Source organism: Rhipicephalus microplus, chromosome X, assembly GCF_043290135.1.
Source record: "Rhipicephalus microplus isolate Deutch F79 chromosome X, USDA_Rmic, whole genome shotgun sequence".
Lineage (NCBI taxonomy): Eukaryota > Metazoa > Arthropoda > Arachnida > Ixodida > Ixodidae > Rhipicephalus > Rhipicephalus microplus.
In genome coordinates this window covers 79,914,481-79,932,117 of record NC_134710.1, presented here as the reverse complement: position 1 = coordinate 79,932,117, position 17,637 = coordinate 79,914,481, and the positions used below count along the sequence as shown (strand labels likewise).

Here is a 17,637-nt window from a genome sequence, read left to right as displayed (position 1 = left end):
CGGTTTCCTCACAAAGGCCCCTCACACGAAGTGAATAGGGTTGTCTCAAAGATGGACGGTTTTCAAACAGAACAGAAGTAGACATGTCATCAATTGTGAAAAGTGAAGGGTGGTTCTTGTCTGCCTTCACTTTGAGATAATATAGAAAAGACATGTAACATCTCTATAGGTGGAATGACCATTCGTTCGATTCTATGTACAGGCTTTTAACGGGGCTAGCGCGAAAGGCACCCGTAGAGAGGCGAAGGCCTAGGTGGTGTATAGGGTCAAGCATCTTTAGTGCGGTAGGTGTCGTAGACTGATAGGTTATTGCTCCATAATCCAAGAGAGTGCGTACCAGGCTCCTGTACAAATTCATGGGACACTTCTTGTCACTCCCCCACGTAGTGCGTGACAGCACCTTTAGAACATTCATGGTTCTGACGCACTTGTTTTTTAGATACTTAATGTGTGGTACGAAGGTTAGCTTGGTGTCCAGATTTAAGCCTAAGAATTTGTATTTGGCTATAACAGACAGACGTTGACTATGCAATTGAATTTCAGGGTTGGGGTGAGTGCCTCTCTTTCTAGAGAACAAGACACACATGCTTTTTGGGGAGTTTAATCGAAATCCATTTTCCTCAGCCTATTTGGAGACCTTGTTCAAGTCAAGCTGAACCTGCCGCTCAGAAATTGCCAGGTTACAAAACTTAAATCCAAGCTGGACATCATCGACATATGTGCAGTAAAACATATTTTGTGGGATGGAAAGACACAAAGAATTCATTTTGACAATAGAAAGAGTACAACTAAGTACACCACCTTGCAGAACTCCTGTTTCTTGGACAAATGTTCGGGAAAGAACGCTGCCCACTCTGAGACGGAATGTACGATTGGACAAGTAGCTTTTGATAATAGTAAACATCCTACCACGCACACCAAGATTGGACAGGTCTCTTAATATTCCGAATCTCCATGTCGTATCGTAGGCTTTTTCGATATCGAGGAACACAAAAAGAAAGTATTGTTTGTGGACGAAGGCATCTCAGATCTGTGATTTGATACGTACCAGGTGGTCGGTGGTGGATCTACCCTCTTGAAACCCGCATTAAAATGTGTCGAGCAGATTGTTTGTTTAAAGGTAATGTACAAGTCCGCGATTTATCATTTTTTCAAAACGCTTACACATGCAATTTGTAAGTGCAATTGGTCTATAACTACTAACAGAAGATGGATCCTTTCTTTGCTTTAAAATCGTAATAATAATGGCTTCCTTACAGGCAGATGGGATTGTTTGTCACCGGAAAACCAGATAGCGCTATACAGGGAAAGCAGAGTTCTTTGTGTATCAGAAGGCAGCTGTTTTAATAATTCGTGTACTATACAGTCCGAACCTGGAGCTGATTTATTGCAGACATATAGCAATGCTAGTAAGTCGGCCAAAAAGAAAGGTTTGTTGTACGACTCATGTTTAAAGGATTTTTGCTGTAGTTTCTCTTTTTTTATTTTTATTTTGTGTCATTGAAAAGTTGGAGTATAATGTGACGTGCTGGACACTTCTTCGAAGTGGGCACCGAGGAAGTTTGCCTGGTCTTCCAAGGTGTCCCCTTGTGTGCCTACGAGAGGTAGTGAAGATGCGTGTCGTCCTGCTACCTTGTGAACCATGTTCCAGACTTTAGTAGTGTATATGAAGTGATGCCTGATAAAAACTTATGCCAACTTTCCCTCCTAGCCTTCCGGAGCGTTTCCCTGCCTTGGGACGTAATTTTCATAAAGCTTTCAAGATTTGCTGCTGTCGAAAGCTTCAAGATTTTCTGCTGTCGAAACCTTTCAAGATTTTCTGCTGTCGGCGAGTCCCGTAGCAACCTCCACGCTTTGTTTTGTTCTTTGCGTGCATAGCGACATTCAGTGTTCCACCATGGGACACATCGCTTGCCAGGCAGTCCAGAAGTGTGCGGGATGCATTTCATCGCAGCGTCGGTCAGAAAAGCTGAAAAGTATTGTACAGCTACCTCTATGTTTACATCAGATAGGTCAGTCCAACTTAAATGAGTAATCTGTGAGAACTGTTCCCAATCAGCTTTGTCAGTGATCCATCTGGGGACCTGTGGGCGATATTCATTTGATATGGGTGTGCTTAGCGTTACCAGAAAGTGGTCACTTCCGTAAGGATTATTGATGACGTTCCATGCCAGTAAAGGAAGGAGGGATGGAGAAAAAATACTGAGGTCTATTGAGGAGTAGGTATTGTTGGCGAGGCAGTAGTATGTGGGCCCTTTCCGATTTAGAAAACACGTGCCAGAAGTAAAAAGGAACTGCTCAATCAGGTGACCTCGAGCATTGCAGTGAGTCACCCCATAGATTGCTATGTGCATTGAAATCTCCAAGGAGAATATAAGGTTCTGGAAGTTTATCTATTAGGGACTGAAATTAACGTTTTTCAAGACGGTAGTGTGGAGGTATGTAGACAGAGCAGATGGTGATGAGTTTGTTCAGAAGGACTACATGAATAGCCACTGCTTCAAGAGATGTTTCGAGTGGTAGATGAGTACATGCAATCCCTTGATTGACTATAATATACTGGCGTAGAAAATTAGTGATCTTTGGTTGGGTGTGTTTCTTGTACACACAGCACTTTTGGTGACTGTTTATGTAAAGGTTCTTGAATATCGTCGAGGTTTCTCAGGAGTTCTCTGACGTTCCACTGTAAAATTTTTGTCTCCATTGTAGTTAAGTGCTGTGTGTACAGAAACATTGCCTTAGGTTACAGGACCTGTTGGTGGCCCTGTAATGCGGGGTTTCTCTTTCTTGTTTCGCTCCAAAAAGCTGCGCCTTTCCTTCGGCGTCTGGGGCGCCGGAGGAGTATGGCTTGCGTCCATCACCTCTTCTGAGATGGTGGATGGTGCCTGCTTGACAGGCATGTTGATGGCAGTTTCGGACCTGACTGCACTTGCAGTGGTCCGGGGTCCAGCAGACTCTGAAGTCTGCCGGCCCTTTCGAACAGGAGGCGGAGCAGTACAGGCTGCTCCAGCCGGAGGCGCTTCAGGCACAACCACAGTCACACTTGGTGTGAATCTCGCGGGTGCCGAAAAACGTGGCACAGCGCCTCGGCGCACCACGTCGGCAAAGGAAGGTTCAGAATGGTTTTGCGCAGAAAACCGTTGACGTGCCTCTTGAAATGACAGGTTGAACTTGACCTTAAGTTCTAATATTTGTTTCTCTTTTTTCCATGCAGGGCATGATCGGGAGCAGGCAGCATGATCTCCTTCACAGTTAGCGCAACAGGCTTCTGAAGTGCACTTTTCAGATACATGTTCACAAGATGCGCACTTCGCGCACCTAGCGCACCCTCTGCACGTTTGGAATCCGTGTCAAGTGCTGACACTTGAAACATCGGCAAGGATTCGGTATATACGGTCTGACACGAAGCTTACAGTAACCGGTTGCAATGAAGTCAGGAAGGTTGCTTGTACCAAAGGTAGCTATGATGTGCTTTGTTGGGGTCTGTTTATTATCTAGCCTGAATGTTAATCTTGGTACTTTCACTACATTTTGTTCCTGCCAGCCTTCGAGCAATTCACTTTCATATAGCTCGAGGAGGTCATCATCAGATATGACACCATGCACTTTGTTCATCAACCTATGTGGGCCCACTGATACTGAAATGTTATCAAATGATACGAGTTTTGAGAGCTTGTCGTACTGAGTCTTGTCACGAACCTCTAGAAGAAGATCGCCATTCCCCATCTTTGTTACTTTATAGACAGGGCCAATTGCATCTGTGAGCGTTTTCGAGACAATGAATGGTGAAATAGACTGAACTGTTTTCTTTTCATTTTGGCTGTACATGGTACTTGGGGAAAGTCTGTTTTGGCTGTGCAGAAAAGAAGCTGTCATCGGTGTGCCACCTTTTCAGGCGGCGATCAGGGAGTAGGGGAAAAGGGTTTTCCATAAGAAGCATTTTAAATTCGGCGGCGATGATGGCCACCCACCACCGAGCCCAACAAGGGGATGCTACAAGGTTGAAAGCAAACACTTGGAGACGCCAGCCATGCATCGCCACTATAACCGAATATGACAACCCAAGGTTGGGTAACTACACAGGGTTAACCCTCGTCACCAGGAAATTTGGAAGTAAATGCAAAAGAGAAGCTGACAGGATAGATAAAAAGTGAGAGATAAAGCCGATAATTAGAGGGAGAGAGATAGGAAAAGGTGACTGCAGATTTTCCCTGGGTGGACCAGCCCAAGGGTGCAGTCTATGTGAAGCCGGGGCCAAATGGGTGTGTTGCCTCTGCCGGGGGGCCTTAAAGGTCCAGTCACCCGGCGTCCGCTCAAGCCCCAAGATCCCCTTTTCCCCGGACATGGCTCAGCCATGCACGCCTGGGCCTGGGAGAGGTCGAAACCCCCCGTTAGCTAGGCTCCGTGGTGTCGTTACACACGAAACGCCTGCTTGCAGAGACGCCCCTGCGGGGTTAGCTTGTCCTTGTGTGTTCCTTCACTTGTGTTTGTGTTACTTGCAGCCAAAGCATGTCATTCTGCTAATATTGTTCTCTTCCAATTTTACTGCAATAGCGTTAAAGAGCTCACTTCACAGAAATTTCAGGGTTGGCATTCTTGGTTGAGAGCAAAAAATTGAAGTTATCCGTGAGCGACAATTCAAAGTACATGCAAATAAATAAATAATAAAAATGTTTGGTTACAGTGAGAATCAAGCCCAGGACGTATACATGGCAAGCAGGTGTTCTACCATGAAGCCACACCAATGCTTGAAGCTTCTTTGCACAAGAAAGCTATGACAATGTCATGTACTGGGAGGAGTCTCCTTAAGGCATGTAATATAGCATGGCAGAGGCATAAAATCACAACAACCATCAAAACGTGCATTGCGCAACGCGTGGGTGGTTTAAAGCTGCCCTTGTGGACGCGTAGTGAGCACTTCAATTTTCAAAAGGGAGAAGTATGGCGCACTGGGCCCTTCACAACAGTACTTGCAGGCATTCTAGGATCGTTTGCAATGGCCAATGTTACACACACAGATGTTCCTTTTTTAGCAGCACCTTTGATAATGATGCGCATGGGGCCCGGTTACACTATTATGAGCTCAAGCATCCTCCACGTTTTAGAAAGCAGTCAATAAAATGCCAAAAGATGCTAAGGCACGGCAACAAGCCTCACAATTTCTCACACCATGCACGACTTATTGATAAACAATGCCAGTGTGAATCAGCAGATATGAATTTTTTTCATTATTTAAATTCCTACAATTTTCTTCTCAGTGGCAGGGAAGTAATGTACATGCACAAATTGAACTAATAATTATAAATGTTACACATGTATTGCACATAAATAGGCAAGTAATTAACTTGGTGTGTATGCATTATCAATGCGTGGCACTACTATTCATACAAGCCAAACACACACTTCTCAGCCATTCTTTGATCCTTCAGTCATAGAGCCAAGTACAGCATAGTCCTAAAAAAAAGGGTTCAACACCTCACAACTATAAATAAAAAAAGCAAAAAATATTTCTCTTTTAAGCAGAGCAAGCAGACTGAATTTGAGCAGTACAGACTCCATTCTTCTGTTTGGGAAAACTGTAAATATATTGAAACAATTCCACATTGCATGACTGCATTATAACCAACTTAGTGTTTTGCAGACGACACTTTTGTTCCCATACTGATAGATTTCATTCAGCATTACGTATTCTTGAACCATACATTAAAACATGATTCAATGAGTTTTCTGTGTAACTAATCCAGCTCAAAGGTTACGACAGCCTCCAGAAATCAGGTAAAGAACCAATGGTACCAGGCAGTACAAAATGCATCTAACATATATTCAATGTCTAGCATGTATTTAATGTAGTACCTTCTTTTTATTAGGTTTGGGTTTAACTTCTCAAAGTGATTCAGGCAATAAGGATTGTCACAGTAGGGGGCTTCGGAAATATTGCCTACCTGGGGTTTTTAATTGTGCGCCTAAATCTAAGTACAAGAAGTATGCAACCATGATCAAAATCCCGGTCAGCAGCGGAGCACTGTAACCACTGTGCCACCGTGACGGCTCTCTCATGCATATCAGCTGCTATTACATGGAAATGATTTACATGTAGAATGTTCTCATCAAACTATATCTATATTCAATTAACTGACATATTCAATTATTCCAGTCTAATGTCCCAATTGCTCTCAGCAAGATCAGCAATGTACTGAATGATGTACTTGCTGCACACTTTCAGAAGACCCACATAATTTTTCTGCACTTAACAAGAACCCATTTCTTGCGAATGAACCCCACTGGTGTTGAAACAGTTGGTGTCAAAAGACTGGTTGTCAACTTGAAAGCGTCTCCATCAGCCGGCGCAGATTTTATTTCCTCAAAAATGTTTAAGTGTAAGCAAGTCTATTTTTTAATGTAGTCAACAAAACTCTTTGAACAGTGACTATAGACGTACATACTGCCATTGGATTGGATCCAATGCAGGGAAAGTGGTCCGCTAATAACTACCATCAGCTGTCCTTAACATTCATTCCATTAAAAATCTTAGAACATGCAATATACTCGCACTTTATTGAATTCCTTGAATTCTTTCTTTAGTATTTATCTTCATAAATTTTATGCAGCAATTTATGCAGCATTGTGGTACAAAAATGCAGTTGCTGTGTTATATTAACAACTATATCTTTAATTTGATACTCACTGCTATACTAGATTTCACTAAAGCAAACGACTCCGTCTCACACAAACTACTTTTTTTCAAATGAAATCAGCTCAACCTTGACCCCAACAAACACGCATGGATTAAAGAATTTCTAACTGTAGCCAATACGTGACAACTAACAACTTTTGTTCCCTTAATTCCACTGTAACATCTGATGTACCACAAGGGTCTTTTTTAGGCACCACTGCTGCTCAATTTACATTAATGACCTTCCTACCAGTGTTTCTCCCTCAAATGCCACACTATTTGCAGATGACTGTGTACTTTACCAGAAAATAACTATCCATTCGGATCACCTTAATCTCGCACACGATCTGGATAGAATATTCAAATGGTGTAAGAACTGGCTCATGACACTTAATTTAACCTAATGTAAGAGCATGCAAGTTTTATGCCATCTCCCGACGCCGACAAGAGCTCTCGCAGAGTGGTGCCCCGTCCTCGGACTCCTGCGACAGTGTCCATCTTTCCTATCGTCTCCTTACTTCCGTATGTGGTCTCTCTGTCCCCCCCCCCCCTGCACTTCTATTTCTATACCTTTAATCCTCCCTATCATTTTAATCCCTCCCCACCCCATCCCTTGTGAGCTACTGTTGAGGTGTCGCACTGTGATGCGGACAGTTACGGGGCTCACTTTTTTCTTCTTTTCTCTCTTTTAAAAATCACTTAAAATTTCATGCCACATTGCTATCCACTCTGTACTTACTCCACCAATAACATTCCATTATAATAAGTTGACGATTATAAACACCTTGCTTTGATATATCTTATCTTTCCTGGAGCCCCGCCGCGGTGGTCTAGTGGCTAAGGTACTCGGCTGCTGAACCGCAGGTCGCGGGATCGAATCCCGGCTGCGGCGGCTGCATTTCCGATGGAGGCGGAAATGTTGTACTCCCATGTGCTCAGATTTGGGTGCACGTTAAAGAACCCCAGGAGGTCGAAATTTTCGGAGCCCTCCACTATGGCGTCTCTCATAATCATATGGTGGTTTTGGGACGTTAAACCCCACAAGTCAATCAATCATCTTTCCTGGAATATTCTGGTAGAATATGTGACTAACAACGCTAACCGCATGCTGGTTATCTTCATCAAAACTTTTCCTCTGCCAATTCGTCAACCACGTTATCACTTTACAACACATTGGTACGCATGTGCATATGGGATCCAGTTCATGCCATTCTCACACTTTCGAAGCCATTCAGCATTGCGCAGAATGATTTATTTTATCAAATTATTCCCGTAATTCCAGTGGCATATCCACGAAGAGCACGCTAAACTTGCCTGACCTTTCATTGCGTCGTGAATTTTCTCGCCTTAACCTTTTTCCACAAAATCTATCATTACAACAGCTTTTAAAGCCCTGATTCATCCACTTCGTTTCATATCAGCAAGGACCGACTATCGCTATAAGGTGGTCGGTCCTTGCTGATATGAAACTACCATCCTGTCGCACCCTTATGTGCAATGACTCGTTTGTTCCTAGGACAAGCGCCTGGAACCACCTCCCCGTCTCCATCACCTGCATAATGGACGATCAAGATTTCAAGCTCGCAAGGACTGTAGCTTTCTATTTTGTTTTTTAACTGCATTTGTAATAATCATTTTCTCCACTCCTTTCTGCAGTGCCTTCGGGCCTTGAAAGTATCTTTAATACATAAATCAATAAATACATCGTCGCAGTTCAGAAGGAAATGCAATACATAATATCGCTGTCCTGTGTGACAGTACAGGGTACGCTGACAAAAAACATTAAACATACATCCACACAGAGAGTATATTTAAAGAGAGCGTTGCAATTGTATCCCATTTTGTTCCACGAAGTGTGTACCTGACGCAAGGCACGGACATCCGCTATGAAAAACGAGCAGGTCAGCCACACACGCACACTCACGTTGTCTACGTAATATTGCATGTTGCGCAGCGTGGTAAGTGCGCACCGCACGTCTTGGTGATAGAATTATACGTGATAAAGTGCACTCACAACATCAGCAACCTTGCGAATGCCGCCTTGATCAATGGTAACGTCTTTGGCGTTTTTGACGATGTACTCTGCCGAGTCCCTCGGATTTAGCGCGCCCATTCCTGAGAAATAAAACGAGATCGAAATGTAGCTTATGCATAGCAAAAACTAAATGTAGTGACAAGTAGATAATTTAAGAGCCACTTGCTTAACGCCCGAGCACGCCTCAAAAAACACGTTGGCACTTTGCCGCAGATCCCCACGCTGCCTTGCCTGTACCAGCTGTAACTTTTACAGCAAACACAAGAGCCGTTCGACTTAACGTTAAGCGAGTAAGAGACGTTTCTCGCTTTTTCTTGGCAAAGCACGTGGCCCAGCAAGGCACCACACTTTTACACGAACTGAAATGACCGCACCGCCCGCCAGCTGACGAAGAGACCGCCGACTGTATTGGTTGCTCGTGGCACGTGACTGCGACTCCACGTGACTGCTGCGATCCAGCCGCAGCCAAGTTGACAGGCTGGTTTAAAAATGGCGGCGCGCAACCGGCGAGAGGGGATTCACAACAATCCTTGCGCAACCACCGGTGCACGGCGGCAAAGGGCAGGCGTCACGTGACGGCTACGTACAATAACCCGTGAGGGGGTGAATGTCCGGCGGTCACCTGTAAACAGTTGCCCCGCGGTCCGCCGGGCGGCCCACGATACCGCGGCGGCGGCGGCTGCTGCGACCCGAGCCCGGAGCGAGCAGCCAGGTCAGTGGCCGTGATGCTGTCGCGCAGGTGTTTCTACGTGGCGCTTGCCCCGCTGCCGCCGCGATGACCCCGTTCGCTGCCGGCTAGCCATGGCGCTCAATTTCTCGGGCGACGACTACGGCAGCTTCAAGGGCCGCTTGGGCCGCGGCTGCTCGTGGACGCGCGAGGAGACCCTACTCCTGCTCGACCTCTATGAGAAAGAGCGTCTCAACGACGAACGCACCGACTACCCACCGCACAACACGCCCAAGTATCAGAAGGTGCATCAGGCCATCTCGGGCTTCCTGGGGGCGCACGGCTACAGCAGGACGCCCATGCAAGTGCGCGAACGGCTCAAGCGGCTCAAGCGCGACTTCCGAGAGAACCGCCACGGCGAGTTCACCGACCGCGTCGGCACCATCCTGGCGAAACGCGCCGCGCTCGGCGCGCCGGCGTCGCCTCCTAACGGGTCTGTGGCCGCCGTTGCCGGCCCGCATAGTTCGCCCGAGCATTCGCTGGAAGCGTGCTGCCCCGCCGTGCTGGTCAAGACGGAGCTGGGCGAACAGTCTTCGCAAGGAAACACGCTTCGTAATCCGCGGGCGGATTGGCAGCCGTTGCCTGTTGTACGAGCGCCCGAGCCGAGTGCCCGTGTCGAAAAGCAACGTCCACCGGCGGATGAACCCACCGAACGACCCGTTGTCGCAGCGTCCAGCAACGGCGGCCCTCGCGCCCGCAGAACCCTTCAGCAGCGGGTGGTGCGCCTCCTGGGACAGCTTCTCGCGGAGAGTCGACGTCAGACGCAGGCCGCCGAGGCCTTTCAGCAGCAGCTACTCTACCAGATGCACCTCATCTCCTGCTCCCTCCAGGTCCTGGCTGCAGGCAGCCCCCAGGGCCCGCTGAAGCGTGATGATGCCAGCTGACCGTCCACCGACGTGACTGACTGCATACAGGGTTCTCAGCTGATACCCTCAAAAATAAGTGTACGGAAATGCTGCCAGGCACCTTTAGTGCCTGCAGGTCTTTGTTTCGCCCATGACTTAATGGAACTTTAATTTGACTTAGTAAAACTGTGCACTGTGAGGCAAGATGCAAGCAAAGAGGATAGTGTATTAAGTGCAACAGGCTGCGGTCTATCCTTTATACTTGCAATCCCTTGTAGAGCACAAGCCACACTTCCACAAAAATTTTTTCTGTGGTGCTTTTCAAGTGTGCATATTCTTGACAGTTCTGCTTGGAATGTAGTTTTCACTTTTCGTTGACTGCATTTCATGCTTAACTTGAGGGAATGATAGATCACGAGCCACTATAAGACTGAGGTGAGGTTGTTGCTGTTCAGCGGTCTATTATGGATATATATTTTTCTTACGGTTAAATGCTTGGAACTGTATGGAGGCAGAAATCACTTCTTTCCAACTTTTCGGAGATGTAAAGTACACTGTGTATAACAGTGCCTTGAAGAGAAATGTTATTTATGGTCAAATGGTTGGCAAGACTAATATTATATATGTCTACTATGTATACACCATATTTATTGAGGGGCAATACTAAGAAATGCAGTGCATATTTGCAAGTCTGTGGTGTATTTTTAATGAGATTCTTTGAGCAACCAAAGGAATAATTGCAGTGCAATTGGAGAAATAAAGCAAGTCTTTACACATATGTTTTATGCTATAACACTGTTTCATTTTTTAGAGATAGCATCATAGCTATTAAAAACTTGAAATAATTGGGCAGCATGGCCAGTATTAGTTTTAGAACAGTGCAGTGCAAAGCTTTGTGTTTGTATTGCACATGCGTTGTATACTAACCTCTTGCAGGCTCCAGTTTAGTGATGAATGCTAACACTATGCCTGCAAGCTTTGCGTATGGTATTCTGAAATTCCCTATTAAAAGTATACTGATACTTGCTAAAGCTAATTATGGCTGCTACAAGCAGCTAAATTTTTTGTATCTACAAGTGTAGCCAAAAGTGGTTTTGTAGACAGACATTTATAGTATTGGAGAACAATGCATGTTGATGGTGTACTAATAGTTTAAAATAATTTTGCTTACAGCACTGATTTAAGTTGCATTTAATACCTTTTTCATAAAATTGTTGAGCTTTTTAGTGATTTATCTAAACACAAAATAGGCATAAATACTCTACACTTTATATTAAGGTGCAGTGTTAATTATGGTTGGTTGAATTATCCATTGGCAGCAGCATTAAAAAAGCTGCCATGCTTGTTATTCACTTCTTGTGGATGTATGCATAGGCATGGATTTGTGGTGTTAGATTAGACATATAGATTTACTCCAAAGTCCACCAGGAAGTGTTTTTCGACAAAGTACACTATCTCTAAACAGCCTACACTTGTAATGCGTGAAGCAACAAGTCTACTGCACATAGGAGCTATTGGTAAGCATGGGATGTAACCTGGACAAAAAAAAATGTGAATTGATGAAAAGTTTCCTTGTATTATGCATGGATATGTATAATCCAGTTCTCTATCGGGTGAAGGGTGCTTGAAGTGCTGAACTTGTCACCTTCCTGCACTGTCTCCTTAGTCGAGTTCTTTCATAAAAACTGGATAGTTTACGGCATGTACGATCGCCAAGAACCTTAATCATGTGATTATGAATTGTGTTATGTTAAGGCTTAAAGACATTGTTATAGTAATTCACACATAACTATGCTGCCTAGCTCCAACAGAATGCAGAATGCAGAACCGCTCACAAAATGTGCAAATTAATTTAATCAAGCAACTTTGCTAAATGGTTGCACTAGTTTATGTATGGCCATTTATTCTTGTGAACAGAGGTGAGCTTAGGTAGAGTTCTAAGGATTTCTTAGTTCTTAGTTAACCTGAGCAAAGAGTTGGCATATCTAGTTGATCTAATTGAAAGAAATGGAATCCCTTGCTTGTGTTGATTTTAATTTGGGTGTCCTTGCAAGAAACTTTTCTTTGCAAAGACAAAAATAAGAAGCATATTGTATCGATAGTAGACTCATTGCATTTTTTATAATTTACTTGATTTGCTAGAGTGCATTATCATTTTCTGTTAGCTGTATAGGCATTAATTTTGTTTCACAGGCAAGTTTTTCCCAAAATTTGATTAAATATGACACAAGGTTTATGCAAGTCACAGAAAGGAGATAGAATATAAAATGAAGACCAACATTTTGTGTGACTTCAAGATGCCATACTCTGTATCATGTCAATTCAGCTCCTGTAAGTAATTGTACTGCAGGGTGACAACTCATTCCAGGTCTGTTAGCACCTTTAGATCACCTGACAGCACTCAATCAATGGCCACTGTGCATGCCTTATGAAAATGGCTAAGATGCCTGTGATGCAAGCACCTCTGTGATATTTCATTACAGGTAACGCAACTAATCCAATTCACTCTTTTTAGTTGCCTATGGCGGTGTGTGAATGCATTGCCTAGAAAGTTTTAATTGATGACAGGCAACTAGAACTTTTCTACACATAACGTCTTTTGTATAACTTTCCTCTCTTCCTTTGAATCTCGCAAAAGCACAGTCAGAGGCTATGAAATGCCTCCTCTCATCCACTAGGGTGTTCAATGGTTCAGACATAATAGTTGCTAGGAGGCAGAATTTTTGCACTCTTTTTACTTGTCATTTGAGACAAGTATGGAACCGTTCCCATTATGGCCTGCGCTAAAGTTTTATGTCATTTTAAGCGCATTTGCCTTGCTCTTTATGCCTGTAGTGTGTAGTAATATGTGTAAAGCTGAGATAGAGCGCATTGAAATGCAGAAGTGGTGCCTTCAGTGTTAAAGGCTGGGTTAACCTAGGCGCAAGCATGTTGAGATAAGCTGCAATAGCATTCTTGAATGCACTTTCAAAGTGTTTCGATGAGATTCTGTGCTTGTAATTTATTTGCATAGTTATACCATTTGCCACTCGAAATCCAATCTTTTTGTTTATATGTCAGAATTGGCAGTATTGACATTGCAGTAATTAAATTACTTTTTGTTGTAATGAGTAATATAACTACTTTTGGGTGGGCTGGTAACATGGTTGTGTGATCAGTTACTTCAAGCAAGGAGTTTCAAGAAAATTACCTTCCCAATCACTCTTGAATAAAATATAGTGTGTCTGCTTCCATTATGGCATAAAATATACACACAAAAAAACAGAAAAATAATAAATCCAATTTAATCTGAATGCCCAAACTCAAGCCTGAAAAGCTGAAAAATGATCTCGGATAATTCGGTGTGTATGTGCTGTACATAGGGTGCTCATTATTTTTTCATTAATAATGAATATTTGTTAAACATAATTTAAGAGTAATGTAATGTCATGAGTGTGGCTCTTGGCCAGCTGTAATTTGCAATGTAACTTAATTACATTTTAGCCATTATGTTCCATCTTTTACTGATGTTCTTGTTATGAAATGCTATTACATTTATACTGTTGCACCAACCAGCAAACGTGCTGGCAAGATCACTATCTGCTGGCCAGTCACTCTGGTTTCCTTGTGGTTATGATGGTCTGCTGATAACAGTCCCTGGTTAAACTCATGACTGTGGTGGCCAATTGCAAAATTAGCCACCACTCCTCTTCAGATTAGTCCACTGCAGAGTTCCATAACAGTCATATTGCTGCATTGGAACTTAGGATACAAGGATTCAGGTTTTATTTCCATTCGCACCAATTAAAAACAGCTAGCTACATAAAAAAATATGGTTGCTGCAGTGGAATCTAGAAATTTCAGTGTGGGAACCAAAATAAATGGTCAGTAATTTACACTTATCTGGCAAACAGAGACCAATGCACGAAGATCCGTATAGTTTGCTGGAGTGACAAAAAGCGCTCTAAGAAGGGCATTTTGTGTACAAGCCTTGTGCAATAAGTTGAGTGGGCCTTAAAAAAAAGGTGCATTTGAAAGCTTGGTCTTTTTTTTTTTTTTTTAGATACCACATGTCTACATTTCTTCAGAGTCACGAATACATGAAAAGGCTTTACAGAGGCAGATGCAAAAAACTCTGTTTGAATGCTCCACCACTTATAAGTTAGTGCTGAAATATTAACTAAACCTATTTTCTGATTATTTTATCTTGCTGGTTACAAAGTTTAATTGCACCCAAGTTGTCTTAAAAGCGTGTGGCTAAGGAAGTTCAAAAAAGGGAAAAAAAAACATCCTGGAATTAAGCAGTGACATGAAATTTCAAACTCGACATGTGGCGTTCATTCGATTGCTTGGTATTCATGCATGTTTAAGCGAAGTATGAACGGCGCCCATTACGTAGAAATGATTCTATTTCGAGCACGAAGAGCGTTTAAAGGATCAACGGTGCGTTCAGGTGATCTGTCGTGGAATCATTAGCGCGTTCGAAGCTACGATCATCGCGAACAAGTAACACGCCCGCAGCGTTCAATATGCGTAATTGCGATGTCTAGCCAGCCAGCGTGGTCCAACGCGCGTCTCCTTCTTGTCCCTTTGTCGTCGTTCTGTTCTATCGTCATGCCATACCTACTAGTCCAAACTGTCACGCCCGTCTACAGCTGCTTCCTCGTCGTTGTTCAGCCCAGTGTCGATTTAAGAATCTGCACTGAGGAAGATGATGAGGGTGACGAAGACCTGCCTACAAGGGCGCAAAGCAGACGAAATGTCCGCCGAAACTTGCGTCACCATTTCGCCATGTGACGGCGGGAGGTGACCACTTAGCAGCGCTGAAAATTGGCGGGCTTAGCGTCCGTTTATACTTCAAATGCGCAGGGGTGTAAAACATGTTTGTGAAAACATCAGTATTGCTTGACTGTATTATAGCATGGAAGTTAACATCTAATCAATCACTTATTAACAATTGGCTGTAACTAAAATGGTAGGATATCAAACGTTAAAAAATTGAAACTACAAAATTACGCGCAATTGTAGCAGTGCATGGTCAAGAAATTTTTTTTTTTGTGAGCATCTGGAGGAGGGGTGCATCCTTCCTTGAACTCTAAAAAGGCATTAAAAGGGGGATGACATGCAGGTGCTGTCTGGTGCAACTTCACGTCAGGCTTGCTGAATGGAGGACAGAAACTACGAGAGGGCGGGGGGGGGGGGGGGGGGGGTGCGCATTGCTACACACCTGAGTTTTAATTAATACCGAGACAGATCAAAGCCGGTATTTCGTGGGGATTCCTTAAGCTTTTGTTCTATGCTGGTCTTATCATTCGTTGTTCATGGCAGGAAGATCCCGTTGATCGTACACTCCAAAATTGGGCTGCTGTGAGGCCAGAGAGGGTGGGTGGCGGCGAATTATGATCATTATCTGAAAGAAATTGACATCGTATTAGAGCGACGGCAAGTGACAGCTATTGTTAAGAGATAATACTAGAGTGCATGCGCAAATTTTATTTTTTATTTCAGAAGTACTGCCAGCCTCACACATGAGGCCTTAGGCAGGGGTGGGTGATACAAAAAAGGAAACATATGAAGATACAACAGGAAACGAAACACGTCACGTAGAGCTACATCATCAAGAACTAGTGTATCAAAGTAAAACGCTAGTACTTACACAATTGTAGTGGTTTACGCGTACACGTACAAAAAAAACTATGATGACAAACATCTGTACACTCAGAACTAAGAAACAAACATCATATAACAGTTCAAAAATCGGCAACATTTCAAAAATACAACGCATTGATATGAGACAAAGTGATAGAAAGTGGAACATAAATGGAAGCCTCTTCAGGATGCGCGGTGGAATAATAGAGGGCGAAGCGCAAAGAAAGATCAAAGTCAAGTGGGTTGCTGGTGTTTAAGTTTTTCCACGAACGACTGAACGGTCTCGCAGTTCACCAGATCGGCAGAAAGAGCATTCCAATCAGTGACAGTGCGTGGAAAAAATGAGTTTTTAAAGGCTTTCGTTTGACAGGAATATTCCTTCAGTTTTTTTGGATGCTCGGAACGAGTTCATCGGCGGTGAACCGTTTTTTATGTACGCGAGCTTGTCTATGCGTAGCTTGTCGTGGTAAAGCAGAAACATGTACTTTAATCGATCGTGTTGCCGTCTTGCCTGCAATGTATCCAAGTCAGCTTTTTTTAACAGTTCACTGGGTGACGTAAGAGCACTGTAACGATTATATACAAATCGGATTGCTTTTCTTTGAATCATTTCAAGTGTTTTAATATTTACTTGGCTATGAGGGTCCCAAACCACAGATGAGTACTCGAGGATTGGACGGATAAAAGTTTTATACGCAATTAATTTTAACTTTGGAGTAGATTTGCGCAAAGAACGTCTTAGGAATGCTAGTTTCTGTAAAGCTTTCTTTTCAATGTAGGCAACATGCTCATTCCACTTAAAATCTGCACTTAATACAACCCCCAAATATTTATAGGTTTTAACAAAGGATAGTTTTTGACCATTGATGGAATACGAGTGTTTCAAAGGAAGCCGCTTGCGCGTAACGGTCATAGCAACCGTTTTCTTTTCATTAATCTTCATTTGCCACACTGCACACCAAGAAGATATTTTTGTTAACGCTGCGTTTAAAAGAACCTGGTCGTCTGCACTACGTATTTCTTGATAAAGAATGCAATCATCTGCAAATAACTTGATAGAAACCGGGATGTCATTGGCGATGTCGTCTATAAATACTAAAAAAAGAAGTGGCCCAAGCACAGAGCCCTGAGGGATTCCCGATTTCACCGGTCGGGAATCAGACTGGACGTTATCTATAGAAACTATTTGATTTCGACAAGAAAGGTAGGCCTCAATCCATGAAGTTAATGTACTGTTTTTTAGTATAGGTTTAAGTTTCGCGAGAAGTTTTGGATGCGACACGCGATCAAATGCTTTTTCGAAGTCTAGGAAAACCATGTCAATCTGGTCTTGCCTATCTAGAATAGCTGCAATGTCATGAACGGTTTCCAACAGTTGTGTGACGGTTGAGAATCCTTTTCGAAAGCCGTGTTGTCGGTCATTGATTAAATTATTTTCCTCGAGAAAAACTGAGAGATGCTTAAATATAATATGTTCTAATACCTTCGCACATGAGCAAAGCAGAGAAATTGGTCTATAGGCGGAGACGAGAGAAGTGTTAGGTGATTTGGGTATAGGGATAATTTTTCCGAATTTCCAGTCATCTGGAAGCGCGCGCTGTGACATTGACTTCTGAAAAATGATGCACAAAAACTTCGAGCACCATTCAGCATACCTCACAAGGAACGCGTTAGGTATGCTATCAATACCAGGCGTCTTTTTGGGATCTATGTTAAGAAGCAGAGACAA

The 17,637-nt window shown here is 43.4% G+C and overlaps 2 protein-coding genes and 2 long non-coding RNA genes across 5 annotated transcripts in view; 2 read left to right on the top strand and 2 right to left on the bottom strand.

Moving 5' to 3' along the window:
* LOC119176153 (uncharacterized) overlaps nt 1–5,182 on the top strand; it is a 58,556-nt gene extending 53,374 nt beyond the window's left edge. The window contains exons 2-3 of the long non-coding RNA XR_005110434.2: nt 3,215–3,457; nt 4,685–5,182. This is a non-coding gene — a long non-coding RNA (uncharacterized LOC119176153). The remainder of the gene's footprint in view (nt 1–3,214; nt 3,458–4,684) is intronic.
* The window catches only part of LOC119176152 (queuosine 5'-phosphate N-glycosylase/hydrolase), a 53,852-nt gene extending 44,763 nt beyond the window's left edge, over nt 1–9,089 (bottom strand). The window contains exons 1-2 of one of the 2 annotated variants that reach the window (XR_005110433.2): nt 8,875–9,089; nt 8,688–8,788 (exon numbers count right to left, since the gene is read on the bottom strand). Coding sequence is in view for 1 of the 2 variants with exons in the window: in XM_037427300.2 (XP_037283197.2) it covers nt 8,688–8,786 (99 nt within the window). In the remaining variant the exon portion in view is untranslated. The remainder of the gene's footprint in view (nt 1–8,687; nt 8,789–8,874) is intronic. The other variant, XM_037427300.2, reaches the window with a different exon arrangement.
* A 149-nt stretch (nt 9,090–9,238) lies between these two features.
* Nucleotides 9,239–11,058, top strand: LOC142775630 (uncharacterized). The gene has a single exon (XM_075877205.1). The coding sequence runs from the start codon at nt 9,510–9,512 to the stop codon at nt 10,317–10,319; it is 810 nt and encodes a 269-aa protein (XP_075733320.1). The 5' UTR covers nt 9,239–9,509; the 3' UTR covers nt 10,320–11,058.
* Nucleotides 11,059–15,154: 4,096 nt separating this feature from the next.
* LOC119176151 (uncharacterized) overlaps nt 15,155–17,637 on the bottom strand; it is a 32,695-nt gene continuing 30,212 nt past the window's right edge. The window contains exon 2 of the long non-coding RNA XR_005110432.2: nt 15,155–15,669. This is a non-coding gene — a long non-coding RNA (uncharacterized LOC119176151). The remainder of the gene's footprint in view (nt 15,670–17,637) is intronic.

What these genes read in the sequence shown, in the direction of transcription:
- LOC142775630 (XM_075877205.1), top strand. Translation starts at nt 9,510, where the DNA reads ATGGCGCTCAATTTCTCGGGCGACGACTACGGCAGCTTCAAGGGCCGC.